The sequence below is a fragment of the Dipodomys spectabilis genome, unplaced genomic scaffold (assembly GCF_019054845.1).
Source record: "Dipodomys spectabilis isolate Male_0828 unplaced genomic scaffold, ASM1905484v1 ptg000102l, whole genome shotgun sequence".
Taxonomy (NCBI): domain Eukaryota; kingdom Metazoa; phylum Chordata; class Mammalia; order Rodentia; family Heteromyidae; genus Dipodomys; species Dipodomys spectabilis.
The window spans coordinates 2,667,146-2,685,988 of NW_024870779.1; the positions used below are offsets into that span (position 1 = coordinate 2,667,146).

The following is an 18,843-nucleotide window of genomic DNA, read 5'->3' on the forward strand; positions in this document are numbered from 1 at the left end:
CAAAGCCACGATCCTTGGTCAAACATAACCATTGGTGGAGGGGAGGATGGGCTTTTCTTCAATGAATACATTTTCAAGCTTAATTTCCATAGTGAAAAATAGCTAAATCTCATTTTATGTTTTTCTTGCAACTTTGAAGTCTGTTCAGCATGGACGCCTCCCATGGAGTGCTCTGTTCTCCCGGAATTCCTCTCACCCGCCCCTCCTTCTTTTCTGTTGCCCTCATAGCAAAGATGAACTGTCTCCTGAGCAGACACAGACAGTGACTGCAAAGACTCCTGCACACTCTCCAGGTAAGCCTGGATCATCTCATCTGCACTCGACAAGTAAGCCTAGCTCTCATCTGCTTCCCACACAAAAGTCCAGTGATCATAAAGGCAAGTCCTTAAGTGGCGCTGTGGCTCAAGTGGTAGAGTGCTCGCCTAGAGCTGAAGAGCTGAGCGACAGCACCCAGGCCCAGAGTTCAAGGCCCACGACTGACCAAAAAAAAAAATCTTTAAGGGCAATGGGCAAAGTTCATAAGGTACATTCTCATTTCTAACTGGAAGGTGCTCTAGCCTTGTAACATAATTTGCATTTGTTGTATAAAATTAGAAAAGTAGAACCATAGAATAAAAGCAAAATGCTGTCACTCATTACTCCCCAATTTTGAGGGCAAACAATAGCATTTTCTCAGAAGACCTTCGTCCTTCTAAAGACATCCATGTATTACAGAACCCAGATTGTGGCTGTTGCTGCTTTTTATTTATTTACTTTATTTGCCAGTAACTCAGAGCCTCAAACTACTCAAGGCTGACACTCTACCACTTGAGCCACAACTCTACTTCCAGCTTTCTGCTGATGAATTGGAGATAAGAGTGAGTTATATTGTTTTCAGAAACTGCTTTGTTCAATGCAACTCTTTGGACAACTACCTAAAGATAATAATAGAAAGAAAAACATGAAAAAATAAACAAAATAAATAAATAAAAGCTAAACATTAAAAAAATGTCTCAGATTTTTCTGCCTGCGTTGGCTTCAAACCACAATCCTCAAATCTCAGCCTGTTGGGTAGCTAGGATGACAGAATTACAAGCATGAACTACCAGCACCAGCCAAGAATTTTCCACTTTATATGATACAAAACTATCTTAGTACTTCTACTCTTTTCTTTCAAAAGTCATTTTTAATAACCCTTAACAGTTTTTGGTGGGTTTCATTATACTATTTTCAAACATACATTATACACACACAAATAAACAAACACACACACACACACTTTTAAACATTCAAGACAGAACTATTCATCCTCTAGGCAAAGGTTTTCCTCTGTTTATTTGATTTTGTAATATTGAGAACTCAAATTTTGATTACTTAAAATCTGTAAATTGAGAAACCAGGGGATTTCAGGCAATATTGATATCCTTTCCCCATTTTTTTAATTTACTGATATTCTATGAGACCCATATTACTCATAGTTAGATGTTTTGTGTCCATATAAGTGATGTTTAATTATTTAAGCATATAAATCTTTGTGAAATCACTAATTTCTCAATGTACATTCCAATTTTTTAAATTAAAACAAGGGTTTCTAGGCATAGAGTTATAGTTTCAATGTCCAAATGTTTGCATAAAATGAGGAAGGACCTGGGTTCAATTCCCAGCACTGGAAGAAACAACAACAATAATAAAAATGTTTAAAAACACTTGAACTTCTAAAGCTTTTAATAATTTTTACCAAATTGTCTTACAGAAATTGTATCTAACTCACTGGTTAAAAAGGTTGCATACTCGGCAAACAGATTTTTTTATATTGCTGAAATACATTTATATTTACTGTCAGGTTTTAACTATATTTCTAATAGGGCTGCTCTAATTCACAAGATTTCAAATGCAGAAATTTAAAAGTCAAATCACAAATAGTCATTTACCAAAGTAAAAATAGAAGATCCTTTCAAGCATCCTCTGTTGATAAACTGTATAAAGTTGAATATTTTAATCATTGTCAGAAAGAAAAATATTTTCCATATGTTTACTAGACGGTTGAAATTTCTCTTTCATATATTTGTCTTACCATTTCCCTACATAATTTAAGAATATTCTTAGCTAAGTATTGTGATGCATTCCTATAATATCAGCATTTGGAAGACTAACGCAGGTAAATCTCAAGTTCAAGATCATACAGGGCTTCAAAGACCCTATCACAAAAATACAATACTATATGGATGTGGATATATATGTGTATATGTATGTGTATATGTATATATATATATATATATATATATACATATTTTATACTTATTTTTAAATTTTAACTAGGCTAAGTTAATTGCACAAAGCAGCTTCATTGTGATATTTACAGCATCTGTACAATAAATTTGACCAAAATCACCCCACCTAACTTACTCTTTTTCAACCTTTTTCTCTCCTTCTACCACCTCCTTCCTACTAATTTCTGGTAGATTTCTTTGTCTTTTCTTTTTTTTGTCATTCATGAGGTTTGAACTCTGGACCCGGGTACTGTCCCTCAGCTCTTCAGCTCAAGGCTAGAGCTCTACCACTGTAGCCACAGCACTACTTCTGGTTTTCTAGTGGTTTATTGGAGATAAGAATCTTATGGACTTTTCCTGCCTGGGCTGGCTTTGAACCGTGATCCTCAGATCTCTGCCTCCTGAGTGGCTAGGATTACAGAAATGAGCCACCAGCACCCGATTCTTTGTCTTATTTTTGTACATATATAATGTATACACGCACTTTTTAAATGTTCAAGACAAAATTATTAATCCTGTAGGCAATTTTTTCAATGTGTTTCATTTTATCTATGGCAATAATGTCTCAAGAAATCAAATTCTGGTTACTTAAAACCTGTAAACTGGGCTGGGAAGGTGGCTCAGTGGTAGAGCACTTGCCTTGCATGCTTGAGGCCCTGGGTTCGATTCCTCAGCACCACATAAGAAAAAAGCCGGAAGTGGCGCTGTGGCTCAAGTGGTAGAGTGCTAGCCTTGAGCTGAAGAGCTGAGGGACAGCACCCAGGCCCAGAGTTCAGGCCCCACGACCGGACCCAAAAAAAAAAAAAAAAAAAACTTGTAAACTGAGAAACGTAGGGGCTTTATATACAATGGTGATGTCATTTCCCTATTTTTTTTTATTTTCTGACATTGTAGGAGATTCTTATGATTATAACTTCATTATCTCTCTTAAATTCTGCTCATTTACTGCCACTAGACGAGCTTGTGAACCCAGTATATAAATAGTTGACTGGCAAAACATACACACACAAATAAGAAGAGCTGCGAAATTGTTCCCTGCCCTTACAAGCCAATAAAATTGGACCTCTGAGGCCTAACCTTATGTCGACCTCAGAAATGAATTAAATACAGAAGAATAGTATATTTTTGAAAATGCTTCATCTGGATCACATTTCTATATTAGAAAACCTTCCAAATCCAATTTTTGTGCTCGTGCTTGAACTCACGTCTTCATGCGCTCACTTGACTCTCACGCAAGGCTGGGCCCTCTACCACTTGAGCCACAGTTCCACTTTCAGGCTGGCTTTGAACCTTAATTCTCTAGATCTCAGTCTGCTAAGAAGCTAGGATTACAGGCATGAGCTACGTGTGCCTGGCTCAAAATTCACTTTTAAAAATCGAAGTTAGCAGCGGTACTTACTCGACGCCATGTTGAAAATGAACTGTACAACTTGTGGGTGGTGGAATGCAGGGATAAACTAGGAGAGAATGAGGGAAGGCGTGACAGTCTCTGAAAAGAAATGTACTCCTTAACTGACTTATGTGACTGTAACCCCTCTGAATATCACCTTTGTAATAATGATAAAAACTAAAAATTAAATAGAGGTCAATATGCTTTGCCTGACAGAAACTCTGGAAATAAAAAATAAATTTAGTAGGATAAATTAAAGAGTAAGTTAAAACTAGCTTTTTCTCCAAAACTACATATTTTTCCTAACAAACCTGTATCAAACCCGTATCCTGACAAATGTTATCACAAAAGTGATTCCTGCAAGAAATGTTTGAAAAGTATTTTCCCAGTGCTTCTGCCCATCCAGGGCAGAGACCATGCATGCATCCTATGACCTTGAGATAATTTCAAAAAATACAGCTTAAAAAAAAAAACCTGCCTGGTTCTAAGTCATTCTCTTCACACTTATCCAAGATCTGGCATCAGTGACAATCTAATGTAAAAAAAAAATAGAATATCTTTACACTACAAATGTAAGTTTCGTTTGTTTTACTCAAAAGAAAACTTTCTTCTCCCAACACTTCCCACCCAGACCCGCCCATCATCGTAATTGATGAATTTGCACAAGAAGAGTAGAACTTGGATATATAAGTTTGAGATTCAAAAGTTAAATGGATGAGCCAGGTACCACGACTCACGTGTAATCCTTGTAACTGCCATTTAGGAGGCTGAGATCTAGAGGATCAAGATTCAAAGCCAGCTTGGGCAGAAAAGTCCATGAGACTCAATCTCCAAAATAACCAGCAAAAGCCATGGCTAGTGACATGGTTCAAATGGTCGAGCACTAGCCCAGCCAATAAGCTGAGCAAAAGCCAGTTCAAATCCCAGTGCCACCAATAATAATAATAATAATACTTTCTTTGGCTTCAGCCTTGAATTCGTAAAATATAAATGCAGCATTCAGAGATAGGAGAAGATTAAGTAGGATCAGATATTCATTGCACTTACTGTAACTGAAAATATTCAGTAACTAAATTTCCCAGTTACAATACATTTTCCTGAGATTAGGTTTTGATTGGAAACATTACCAAGTACCTTAGGCGTGAAGGAAATGGGAGCGCTTTTCAAAGGAGGTTAAATGTGCTAGAAGATAAATCCAGTCTCCCTAGAAATTGCTCTTTGTTTTCACAGGCTAGATAATTTCTCTTTCCAATCTAATAGTATACACAAATAACAACAAAGAAAATGTACTCCTCATATAATAGCTAAGCAGTTCTTTATTGTAAAATAGAGGGAGAATTGTTTTACACATGCCATATATTATCATATATCATATATAATAGTTATTTTATATATATTATATATATATTATATATAAATGGTTATCCATAGGATTTCAGAGTTTGAAACCACTTTGAATTAAGGCCAGGGTAACACTGCCAATCCATCTCTGCCACAGGGTTTCTCAGCTAGACACAATGGAAGAGCTCAGGTACCATTTCCTGAGGGTCTGTTTGGCCAAAGGATATGTACTTTTTGCCTTAAAAATCACCAGCTGAAAATGGAGTTGTGGCTCAAATGGGAGAACACTGGCCTTGAGCAAAAATGCCCAGACATGGAGTTCAAGTCCCAGTACCAGCACACACAAAAAAGTAAAATAATAATGCATGTGTATTACAAGGATTTTTTTCCCTTAGACAAAACCCATTCCAAGAGCTCTTTAAATATATTAAATATTCTTCAGGTATCTGAAATGGTTTATGGTGGTCTGTTTTTAAAAGAGGTAGAATTGATATGTTAATGTTCTTTCCTCTCTAAGAGTTTATGATTAAATTTTTAGTGCCTCAGATTGCTAAAGCAATCTAAGCTTTAAAACATTAGCAGGTTCTCTTTAAAAATAAATTCATAAGAACAAACTCAAGATAAATGTCTGTCTTTGCATCTGTTAGTCACAAAAACAATCAGATCTCATCAGGCCAAAGCATTTGACAATGCCATTCATAGGGAAAGACCAATTTGGGTCCTAGAATAAAGAATTTAATTAGGATGTAATTAGGATTAGGAGTATCGAATGTGTCTGTCTGTCTGTGTCTGTGTGTATGATCTTTATTTATATGATCGCTTTTTCTGTGTATATGCCAGTTTTGGGGATTGAATCTAGGGCTTGGATGTTGACCCTTAGCTTTTTTTTTTTGTTCCAGGTTAACCTGGCTATTTGTGATCTTTAAAAAATAACAGTGGATTTGGGGGGGGGGGAGGATGGGGGGGGGCCGGGGGTGGATGGGAAGGGATGGAAAGGGGAAACAATGGCGGAGGCTACAATGCTTGATAAGAAATGTACTCATTATCTTGCCCATGTAATTGTAACCCCTCTGTACAGTATTTTCACAATAAAAAAATAAAAATTAAAAAATTAAAAAAAGAAAATAAACAATGGAAGTAGTAGTAATAATAATAATAAGCCTGGCTATACAGGACGCTGAGATCTGAAGATCACAGTTCAAAGTTAGCCCAGGCAGAAAAGTATGTGAGACCCTTGGGTCCAATTAACTAGCAAAAAGCTGGAAGTGGAGGTGTGGCTCCAGTGGTAGAGCACCAGCCTTGAGCAAGAGAAGCCAAGCAAGAATTGTGAGGCCCAGAGTTCAAGTCCTAGTACCAGCAGAAAAAACATAATCCTAATAATCAGAGTGCACTTTTCCATACATACCAGAGCGACAGAAAAGGCATGTGGAATTTTGACCTTGTCCTACCATAAACTCTTGTCTCTTTGTTTTGTGCCTGTAATTTTTTTCTGCTTCCACAGATGCTGTCGATGTCTCACTTAGCCCCTTTCCTCTGATTCCTGATGACACACACGACAACGAAATCTTCAATGACACTCTGAAAGACATCAGGAAGCCTGCGACAGTAAGAAGTCCCCAGTCTGTCTAGCACTTCATTACCTAGTGTAGCAAAACAGGAGAACAGAGGCCCAGCCCACTCCCCATCACGTCCTTCCCTGACAAACTCCCCCCTGAACTCTCCACAATCCACTGCCGCTGAAGAACTGAGGGAAACAGATTGAGATCTGGGAATAATTCAAGAAGCAGCTTACTCTAAACTTAGGCACCCTTACTCTAACAGACTCTCATCTACATGCGAATCAACTGATCGCTCAAGTTCCTTCTCCACTGAAACAGAATATGTCCATGTTAACAGCAAGAGTCAAAGTTTTGTCTTAATCATGTCCATCCTGAATAGGTCAAATGGATATAAACCTTGCCTGTCAAGCCAGGCAGCAGTGGCTCACACCTGCCATCCTAGCTACTCAGGAGGCTGAGGTCGGAGGATTGCAATTCAGAGCCAGCTCCAGCAGGAAAGTCCCTAAGTCTCTTATCTTTAGTTATCCACCAGAAAACCAGAAATAGCACATAACACAAGTGGTAGAGCACCAGCCTTGAGTGAAAAAGCCTCAGGGACAGTGGTTAGGGCTTGAGTTCAAGCCCAAGTAATGGCACAAGGAGAGAAAGAGAGGCAGAAAGACAGACAGACAGACAGACAGACAGACAGATGAATAGAGGGTAGGTTCAGATGTTAATGAGTGCTACAAAAGCTAAAAAGAGGCAAAGACTTCTAGATCCTAAATGATGAAAGAAAATATGATTTAGGATTAATACTACCTTTAGATATTGGTTGCTTTTTTTTCTTTAAAAAAAAATGTGTGAATGTGGTCAGGGCAGTGGAGTGCTGCATTTGTGGGGAGAAGAGAGAGAGAGATAGATTCTGAGGTGAGGAATCTTGGGGAAAGTTCCCAGCAAGGAGATGAGCACAAGCACCATAGGTTGAGGACAATCTAGCAGTGGAAACAGAGAAGAGAGACTGACGTAGTTCAGACAGGTTGAAATCCGATGCCAGAGAACCTTTCAGGAAAACGTGTGTGGATTTCAGCCAAACACATCATAAGAAATCTGAACATACTGGGGGAGAGGCCTGAAAATTAATCCACTTTTTATACATATAGATTATCAAGACTACTCCCCATCTAGGAAGTCTGGGGAAGAATCCATGGAGAATCCATGAGGGGCAAAAGGGTACAACGATTGCACATAAAGGTGCAGAATGCTGATTCTAAACAAGTAATACCACATACCTCAAAGTTACTAAGAAGGTACATTAGCACCCAGCCAAATATTTATTCTTGACACACCCACGTCCATCTCTGTTGTCATGGCAATTTCCATTGATTGTCCTCATCGTTCAGCTTCTTTAATTTCTCCAGACATTTTTCTAACATATTTCTTGAAGCTGTAAATATCTCCGTATCACCTGGATATCTGAGGCTGAAAATCTGTCCAACTCCACATTTGAAAACTGACTCCAGGCCTCTCTCTGTGTCCTGGGAGTACATGGGAATCCGGAGTGACGAAAGCCACCCACTTCTTCCCAGACCCACAGACAAGGATGCTCTAGGCTCTGGCACTCTATGGTCAAGGCCAAATCCAGGTCCTGGGAGCAGTGATTCTGTTCTCAGCCATATGCCTGTCTCTAAAGGTGACCCAAATCTGTCATTCCTGCTGAGAAAAATCGCAAATGCGCTGTTTGCCAGGATTTTTCAACTAGTTTCAGTGTGAAGTTTAGGTGCAAATGCTCCATCATTAAACCAGTCTAGACTCTTCTCTATAAAAAGGATTATATTAATCTGTCAGCATCCATAGGTTACTTTCCTTAATCCAGTTCGCAATAGAATATTTATAGACAATCTCACAGTGTGTGTGTGTGTGTGTGTGTGTGTGCGCGCGTACTGTCCCTTAGCTTTTTCCACTCAAGGCTGGTGCTCTACCACTTAAGCAGCAGCTCTACTTCTGGGTTTTTGCTGATTAATTGGAGATAGGAGTCTCACAGACTTTCCTGTACAAGCTAGCTTCAAACCTTGATCCTCATATCTCAGTCTCCTGAGTAACTAGGATTATAAGCATGAACCACTGGTGCTTGGCAACATTGATATATGAAAATAGCCCTGGATTTGAGAAAGCAGGAGTATATATGTTTGTATGTAAGTGAAGTCATGAGGACTCGGGCCATAAAACAGTTAACTCATTGGAGCTTTATTATTTTGTCTCTCAGAAAAATTCAGAGGCTGCTTCTAGTTCATAGGACTTTTATTCCAAAGGCTTGTGATTATTCACAATCAGCTTCTTGATATAATAACCAATATCTTATAGTAAAATAGCTATGTGGTTTGCATGAACAGAAATCTTTTTGGGTTTTGGCTTGTTGTTTGTTTGTGTTCACTCAGGAAAGAGAAGCAGGATTCACTCACGTGTCTGAAGGCCTGCTGGATCAGAAGGTAGAGTTCAGCATCTTTCTCCCAAATCAGAAGTTCAAGGCGGAACTTGCTGATCCCAGATCTCCATACCACCAAGAACTGGCAGAAAAGTCACGGCTGCAGGTGGGTGAGTGGACCCAGCCCACACCATATACCCCACATCAGGTCGTCACAGGAGGCTAGCAGTCAGTATGTCAGCAGCACTTACATCCTTTTGGCTCCAATTTCTCATGCCTAGAAATTTATTTTAACCATGAAAAAGGAAACAAACACTAGAAGTCCCCAAGTTGAAAACTGTCCATTGTCACTGTTCCATTCTTAGACATTATTCACATGGAGGCTTTCTCTGAATATCAGTAGGTTTTTAGACTTCATGTAACAAACAGCTACAGACATCCTGTGTATCTGAAGGACGTTACATGAGTGCTAATTCCAACATTCAATCAGACATACACATTTTATGATTCTTTTTTCGCACAAGCACTCACTCTAGCCCAGGCTAGCCTTGAACTCTCAATCATCTGACCTTCCCCTCCTAGGTTCTGGGATTATAGGTAGGCGCCACCATGGCTGGCATGTTTCGCTATTTGTATGTCAATCCAACATCAGTAAAGCAGATTAAAATTTTTTAAGAAAAAAATAAATAATAAAACGAGCCCATAGAGACCAATGAGAAAATATGCTGGGTTGTAATATGAATTTTTAATTCATCTACTATGTCTTTACGAAGTATTTGGGGTGGGGGTGGATGCCAGTCCTGGGGCTTGAACTTAGGACCCTGGATACTATGTCTTAGCTTTTTCACTCAAGGGTGGCACTCTACCACTTGAGTCATCATTCTACTTCTGGCTTTTTGCTGAGTAATGAGAGAGAAGAATCTCATAGACTTTTCTGCCAGGGCTGGCTTTGAACCATGATCCTTAGGCCTCAGAATGCTGAGTGGCCAGGAATTAGAGGTGTAACCCATATTTCTGCTTTTGTAGTTCAATGCTATTTAAGAACATGACATTTTTCATGGCTGATGGTGAAAGCAGCTCTATTACATGACATCAATTACTAAAGGCAGAATTTCCCCACCTTGTCTCCTCCATCTCCAATCAGCCATGTATCTATCTGGCCCTGGTTGGATTCAAGGGCTCTAATTCCCTGCAGGCTAAATCCAACTACAATGCTGAATGTCACACTTACATACCAATGATAAGCTCCTGCCTTTTTTTCCCAGCCGTATCTTGGAACAGTTTTGAATCATCTCTCTTCTTCGCATTCCAGTTTCCAGAAATGCAAACTATGTGCACATCCCCCACCACCACTTCTTGTTTCCTCCAAGTGTCATTTTAGGTCCTGGGGTTAGGGGTCGGAGTGGAAACAGAGCCCCTCTACTGCCCATACTAACTCCCAATGTGCGTTGCGGCCACAGCGCGGTACACATGGCTCACCATGACCGTGATGGCACTGGTTTGTTTACAAGTCTGTGTTGCTACTTCTGTGGCTCCTTCCCTCCTGGCCAACTCTGAGCACCAGCAGGCTCTGAGGATCCCTGAGACAGAACAATCTTGAACTCTAATGCCCTAATAGAGAACAGGGGACTGTAATTATTAACAAGGCAGTTGCAAAACATTGGCACTGAGAGATCACGCAATCACAAGGTTTAATTTTGTATTCATATTTGTGTATGTGTGTGTGCATGTGTGCACACAGGTAGGTGCAAATGTGCCTGTCCCAGGGCTTGAACTCAGAACCTCAGCCTTGGGCCCTGTCCCTGAAATTTGTCTTTTTTTCTTCACTCCAGGCTAGTGTTCTATCACTTGAGCCACAGCACCACCATGGCTTGTTGTTAGTTAATTGGAGATTGGAGTTTCAAGAATTGGCTGGGAATCTGGATGCTCAGATCTCAGCCTCCTGAGTAGCTAAGATTACAGGCATGAACTTATTATTACAGCACCCCGCTCATGTATATAATTTTTTATTATCCATAAGTAGTTGTACAAAAAGGTTTCAATCCGACACATCAGGGTATAAGTACAATGTGACCCTTCTGTGGTTCTCCCCTTTCTCCCCCACCCTTAGCCACCCCCTCAAGGCACCTGCTTCCATGTCCACGTCATACACAGAATGTTATGACTGCATTAATTCACCTTGCCTCCCTCCATTTGTCTTCCCTCTTTCCACTTGACTTCACCCCACCCCATGCATTTCAGCTTCCTGGTATTCATTTGGTTAAACTGTAAGTCTCGCCATTGCAAATCCCTCCTGAGTATACCACATTTCCGTCTAGATGTTTGTCTGTGGATGCAGGTGGCCCTGTCTATATTTTCATGTATTTTTATGATTTAGATCTAACTTCACAGAACACATTTGTGGCTAGCCTATGAGCACATGCCTCACACCCAGCATGGCCAGTGTACACCAAGACCCCGGGCTTCTCACACGTGAGACTCTGATACTCCCATCCCTCACCCAAGGAGAAGGTCCAGATGCAAAATATCCTCCGACCTCTCCCTGCATCAGCATTTGGCCAGTAAAACACATAGCATCCTTTCCACAAACTTCAGGTCAGCATAAGGGATTCATAAAATACAAAACCGGAAGTGGAGGTGTGGCTCAAGTGGTAGAGCACCAGGCTGCAAACAGACAAGCCCCAAGTTCAAGCCCCAGTGCTGACACCTAAAATACACAAGTACTTAAACATGGATTAGCAGACAGAATGAACTAAAGAATAGTTTGTTGACCTTTCAATTTGCTCCTTGAATCATTCTTTCTATCAAATCTTGAAGGAAGTCAGAGTAAGCTGAGTGCTGGTGGCTCATGCCTGTAATCAATCCTAGCTACTCAGAATCCTGAGATCTGAGGGTCATGGTTCAAAGCCAACCTGGGCAGAAAAATCTGAGACTCATATCTCCAATTAACCACCAAAAAGCCAGAAGTGGAGCTGTGGTTCAAGTGGTAGACTACTAGTCTTGAGCACAAAAGCTCAGGATCAGAGCCCAGACCCTGAGTTCAAGCTCCAGAACTAGTACAAAGAATAAAATAAAATAAAGTCAGAGTATTTCAAAGTTATATAATTGGCCATAGACTCTCTACTAATCTGTTGTTAATTCTCTAAGCAATGTAATAGACAGCAACAAATGTACTGGGTATGTCTTAAGAAATCTGAGTCTTAATTCTCATCTCTACCAATAATGAGCTGTGAAAATTTAGGATGACTTGCTTTCCTGTTTCGTTTCCTCCCTCACATATTGAAAATGACCTCAAAATGCCTTTCCACATCTAACTTTCTAACTGCCATGTAAAGAAATAATGGCTAATGCTAGGATGATTTACATGTATAAATTCACTGAATATTTCATACAATCCTATAAGTAAGTAGAACCAGAGGGATCTCTTTTAGCTTCTTTGCTCAATATTGCTGTTCTATTACTCGAGCCACACCTCCAGTTCTGGATTTTGTTAGTTAATGGGAGCTAAGAATCTCATAAACCTCAGGCTGGCTTCTTTCTACAACTTTCAGATATCAGCCTTCAGAGTAGCAAGGATTACAGGCATAAGCCACAGGACCCAACTATTTCTCAACTGGGGCCTGAGAAGACTAATCTGCCAGACAAAGGGCAGATCTGTTACTTGGTATAACCAAGATTTCTACCCAGGCAGTCTGTCACGCCTGCATCCTTGCTCTTGGCCATCATCCAGTTCCTCCTATTTCCTAGATGCAGATTTCTAGAGAAACGCCCATTGGATCATACCCCATTGGTCACCCCTTTTCTAGTCTCTGCAAATTAGACAGGTCAGGCACCAGTGACTCAAGCCTGTAATCCTAGCTACTCAAGAGGCTGAGATCTGAGGATTGCAGTTCAAAGCCAGCCTGAGCAGGAAAGTCCATGAGACTCTTATCTCCAATAAACCACTCAGAAAACCAGAAGTGACACAATGGCTCAAAGTGATAGAGTGTTAGCCTTGAGTTGAAGAGCTAAGGGACAGCACCCAAGCTCAGCATTCAAGCCCCACAACCGACAAAAACAAAACAAAAAAAAATATTAACTAGTCAAAGACTGTAACTTGCTCACCCCTGTTGCAAAGACTCAGCTCCTCAATCCTGATATTTGCTTTGTGCAGTCTCATTCCTCTAAAAAGAAGTCCCTCTGTCTGCAGCCTTTAGTCTCCTCCCAGCTCCTGATCCAGACCACCCCCACCACAGGGTAAGCCATTAGGAAATCACACACACCCCAGAGCACCCCCACAGCCCACCATCTGCATTAGCACATCTATTAGGGACTAACCAGGAATTAATGGACAGTGCTTTGCAGCAATTTAATTTTCACAATAAACCTAATGAGCAATTTAATACAAATGTCAAACAGGATCGCTTAGCTGTTGTCTGAATACTTTCTCCTGTGTAAACATTCAGGGAAACTCAACAGAGCTGCTTTTTTATATATATATAATAGCCCATTAACATCCATTCCAGCAGAATCAAACAAACCTCTTGTGCATTAGTATTATTAATAAGATTAACTGGGCACTTAATTAGAAATTTAGTGCTTAGAGCACAATCGGAAGGTTCGCCCTAAAGATAACCCAAGCAGTATTAACCCACAGCTTTTGGGGGGGTCATCTTTTACACCCTCCTAAGCAAAGCTGACTCTTAATTGATGACAGAGATGTTCACAGAAGAGGCCTGGACCAGGCAAATAGTAAACCCTCCTGCCCTGCCTCCTCCAACAGAGCACTGGGCGCTCTGGAGAGTTCCAGGCGCAAGCCACTGCCTTCCCAGGGCTGGTCCCCACTGCTCACCGGGTAACCCCAAGCTCTGCAAAGCTTTGGGCACTTATGGACTATTTTCACAGGCGGAAGAGTAGTTCTGCAAAGAGTGATGCTTCTCAGTCTTTTCACATCAGGAGATCCAGCTCTCCAGATCTCCTGCTGGTCTGGGGAAGGAACCTTATCATCGTGCTTTTTCCCACTGAGTTTTTTTTTTAATTGAAGGGTATCTGTGTCCTTGCCAGGTCCCAGGTTCTGTGATCCCTGGGGAAACAGAGAAGAACAAGCTTTGGTGCAGCTGGAATCCCATAGGGCAAGTGGAGCAGAAGCAAATAAATCACAGAGCTTCACCAGTCTGCCAGTCTGCCAGATGTGTGCCAGACACCTGTGACTTGCTAGTGATCCCTTAACAAATGGATTTGGTTATCCCCTTGTCCTAAGGAGACCAAGATGTAAAGAGACTAAGCAATAAACGCAGTCTTAGAGCTAGAAGCTAGCTAATAGAACCCATATTTAAACCCAAGTATCTCCTTGTTGTCCCCAAACTTCAGTCATTTTTGTCACTGTAGATATTCAGGAAATAAAAACTAGTGTTAATATTGGTACAAGAAAGTACAATGAGAAAGTGAATCAGTCCACCATGGAGCGTGTGGGGGCGGGGGGGGGGGGGGGGGGGGGGTGGATCCATGATATAATCCAAAGCTATTGCCTGAGATAGCCAAGATTTCTACCCAGGGGTCTGTGACCAGCTGTATCCTTGCTCTTGGCCATTAATCAGTTCCTCGACTGATTTGGGGATTGACTGAGTACACATGACTGCTCTGAACCTGGGTACCAGAAACACAGACGCAGTGATGTTAGATGTGGTGACAGCACCATGGTGACACTCAGTGGAGTGAACAGATGGGAGGGAGACATCCACTCAATTCATACACTATCTACTCATTCCCTCTTTGCCAACCACAATTGGCTAGATGTTAAGGATAAGAAAGGTTACAATGTAAAAACAAGACATAGAGCCAGGTGCTGGTGGCTCATGCCAGTAATCAGAGCTACTCAGGAGGCTGAGTAGCCTCCTGAGATCTCAGTTCAAAGCCAGTCTGGGGAAGAGAAGTCCATGAGACCCTTATCTCCGACTAACCAGCAAAACTCTAGAAATATGGGTGTGGCTAAAGAGGTAGAGTGTGAGCCTTCAGTGAAAAAGCCACACAAAAGTGTGAGGCCCTGAGTCCAAGCCGCAAAGCCAACACACACACACACACACACACACACACGAGAGTGGGAGATCATGGGGCAGGGAGCATGATCTTAGAATAGGAAATGGACAAGGTACACACCTCATATGGTATATAGTGTAAAATGAACTAGAGCATAAAAAAATGACAGGAAATATGACAGCCAGACTGCATGGAATGAGAGGCACTGATTCAAAAGAGACTTTCTAAAATAATTAAAACTGCTGGGCACCACTAGTTCACACCTGTAATCCTAGCTACTGGGGAGGCTGAGATCTGAGGATCCCAGTTCAAAACCAGCTTTGACAGGAAAGTCTGTGGAACTTTTATTTCTAATAAATTACCAAAAATAAATAAATAAATTGCCAAATAAATTAGCTAATAAATTACCAAAAATAAAGTTGGAAATGGAGCTATAGTTCAAGTGGTAGACTGCTAGTTTCTTTGAGCAAAAGAAGCTCAGGGACAGCTCCTGAGCTCCAGGATGGAAAAAGAAAAAAGAATTAGACCTTATTCAACAGAGAGTGCAGCCCATATTGGGATATTTACCCAAAATTCACCGATTATAGAACAATTAATTTAGAAAGGGAAAGACTTTTCCTCCCCTTTCTTCCTTTCTTCATCCTTTTCCTTCTTCTCCTCCTCAACTTCCTCCTCCTCCTCTTCTTTCTCCTCCATAATCAAGAAACCCATTTCAATAGTTTCAGAGGAAGGGTGTGTCAGCCACGGGAATGAGAAAGAGGCAGACATGATGGGAGCAAACACCTCGTGGGAGTCACACTAGCAGGAGTCTGGTGATCACATGGTAGCGAGCATCATAGGGAAACAGGATCTAGGGCTGCTGGGCTCTCTGGTGCAGCCAGCATGCATACTCCTGACCTTCACTGAGGCGGAGTCAGGCCTAGGGCTAAGGCAGACTGCAGAGGAAGAGAGTGGCCTTGCTTTGGCCAGGTTCAGTTAGTGGCTAAGGTGGAGATGTTCATATGTGTCATGTGATTGCTGGAGCCACAAGAGAGTGAGGGAAGGCAAGGCGAGGTTCCTACTCACTGTCCAGTGGGTTCTCCCACCAAGCTTTTCTCCCTCGTTGCTCTCGCCTTCCACCCTTTCTGCAGGAAAGATGGATGGGTGGTAGGGTATGGGGCCTAGTACAGAGCTGGCTGCTTTGCTTATGGGGTTCACTGCAGGTTTAGGGATGGGAGCTTGCAGATTCACTAGATTGAGTTAAGACAGGAATAAAATGGGGCAAAGAGACTGAGGGACTGCTGAGAGGGATGGAATAGAGCCAGGAAAGGACAGACAGGCCATGGTGAAGAGGGAACACAGAGTGACACAGGATTTAATGAGCACCTTTATGAGAGACTTTAGCTAGGAGAGAGCTTCCTGGAAAGGCCAGCGTGTATGGAGGAGACATAGGGCGAGGGCGAGGGAGTGGTTGCGTACAACAATTCTAAATCATTAATAAGGACAAATGTTTAAAACTTATTGGACATCTACAAAACTCCAAGAGAAAATCTAATCTGTTAGATTAGAATATATCTTCTTGTTCAATTAGTCACAGCAGTTGTTCTGATGTTAAGAATATCATTAATATGATAGATATTTCTCAGTTCATCCAATTTGATTCAAAACACATGATAGTAGCAGTACTATAATTAACTCTAATCAGAGTTTGAAAATATATTATTCTGTGTCAGTAAAATTACCAAGTAGCCAGAAAAGTTTTCTCCAAATACCACCTTAAAGTTATTTTCTATATTATATAAAGTAACTATAAAAGCAGCTCAGAACTACCCAGTCATGTCTTCTAAATAAATAGCAAAATAATTTCCTCTGAGTTTCAGAAATAACTGAGAACAAAGAGTTTGACCTCTTTGGTTGTTTCAAGTTTCAATTTTCCATTTTCATTTTCTCCCCTAGCTCATCAAAAGTATTTAGGCTTTTTTCACTTTGGTAATCTGCCCCAGTGGAACCAAAGAACATGTCACAAATATCTTTCTCTCTGCAGTTGCAAAAGGAATTTAAGAAAGTTCCAGGATTCAAAGAAATCCATGTGTTAGGATTTAGGTAAGTAAGAGAATGGGACTCTTCTCAATTTTGAAATTACTTTCTTCTTATCTAATTTTAAAAGAGATGTCATGAGAATTATAAGGTCTTTTTCCTCCATTGTTTAGCTCTGCCAAGTCCTGAGGACTGAATACATTTCACATAAAGGAAATGTCTAATTAGAATATGACTCCCAGTGATTTTTAAGAGTTAGCACAGAAGTGTATTCCTTCCTTCTTCTGGGAGTCAGAAATGCTGCCTCCTCCAGAGCTGACCTTGACAATGACGCTAATGAACCTTTCGGGAAAATATCTCACAAGCAGCAAAGAATTGCTGGGGTTTCAGGTTACCTGGCTTCCTACCCAAGCTTAACTCTCACCGTGTTACCCAAGAGAGATAGGAAAGCTTACATGGAGAAAACACGGCCCCTATGGGCACAGGGTTAAAAGCCAGATTTCTAACAAAGATCTTTCACCTTACTTGAACATATGAACTTCAGTAATGTGTTACATCTTGGATATTGTTAAATTAAATTTTTAAATAAAGAAATGAAATCATAAAGCCATGTCATGTCACCCTGTTTCCATAGCTTTGGCACAAACAGGCATGCAGCCAGTTCTACCCCGAGAGTAAGGCAGGTTCAAGGGATTTGGGGAAAAATTTTTATGTCTCCCCCTAGATGCTCATTATTTCCAAAATCTATAGGAAGGGTCATAAGATAGTTTGGGGGCTGAGAAGGTGGCTCAGTGGTAGAGCGCTTGCCTTGCATGCCTGAGGCCCTGGGTTCGATTCCTCAGCACCACATAAGCAAAAAGAAAAAAGCCGGAAGTGGTGCTGTGGCTCAAGAGGTAGAGCACTAGCCTTGAGCTGAAGAGCTGAGGGACAGCGCCCAGGCCCAGAGTTCAGGCCCCACAACCGGACCAAAAACAAAAATTAAAAACAAGATAGTTAGTTTGGGAGAAAAACAAGATGATTTGCCTCTCTATTTGTTTTAACAATGCCACCAAGTAAATATTAGTCTTGGTGTGAACAGGTTAAGATTCCATGCTCCGAAGGGATCTGAGAATGGAGACAGCCTCACCAGAATTTCTCCTACCTCCCATCTTAAGGAGGATGCTAGATGCAACAAGGCTTAAAAAAAAAAAAAAGGAATGCCACCAAGTAAATATTAGTCTTGGTGTGAACAGGTTAAGATTCCATGCTCCGAAGGGATCTGAGAATGGAGACAGCCTCACCAGAATTTCTCCTACCTCCCATCTTAAGGAGGATGCTAGATGCAACAAGGCTTAAAAAAAAAAAAAAGGTGACACTGGTCAAGATGCTTTGTATTCATAAACTTTGTTGAATGGCAACTACTTTGTACAACTACTGAAAGATAATGAAACTATTTTTAAAAAATAAAATAAAAGAGCTTCCGGGGCAGCAATGCTTGTAAAGAAGAGCTTCCGGGTGCACACACCTAATTTCTTCTCCCCATCTGTAAAGTTCTATTGATTTGCCCAAAGGAAGAAAATATTGAAAAGTAATCAAAGATGAAACTCTCATTATCTATCAAAACAAATTCATTTTAGTTTCAAGACACTACTCTGCAGTTCTCCACATGAAATCAGATGGATTAGAGAAAAATAAAAAGTGATAGAGAAATATTTTGCATCGATGGCAAGATCTTCTAAATAAACCACTGCAGTTAAAGAAGAAAATTTTAATCTAAAGCCGAAGGAATCTATGAGAATACTTCTCCTGGTGAATGATTAAATGTTCATAGCGCCTCCCTTCAATAAATGAAAAACCAATTTGCAAAATCTATTTCAGAAGAAAACCAAAATG

General features: G+C 40.7%; 1 protein-coding gene across 1 annotated transcript in view; it reads left to right on the plus strand.

Annotated features, from left to right (window-relative positions):
* Impg1 (interphotoreceptor matrix proteoglycan 1) overlaps positions 1 to 18,843 on the plus strand; it is a 126,258-nt gene that overhangs the window by 49,107 nt on the left and 58,308 nt on the right. The window contains exons 5-8 of the mRNA XM_042687105.1: positions 229 to 293; positions 6,482 to 6,585; positions 8,954 to 9,106; positions 16,979 to 17,037. Of these exons, the coding sequence (XP_042543039.1) occupies positions 229 to 293; positions 6,482 to 6,585; positions 8,954 to 9,106; positions 16,979 to 17,037 (381 nt within the window). The remainder of the gene's footprint in view (positions 1 to 228; positions 294 to 6,481; positions 6,586 to 8,953; positions 9,107 to 16,978; positions 17,038 to 18,843) is intronic.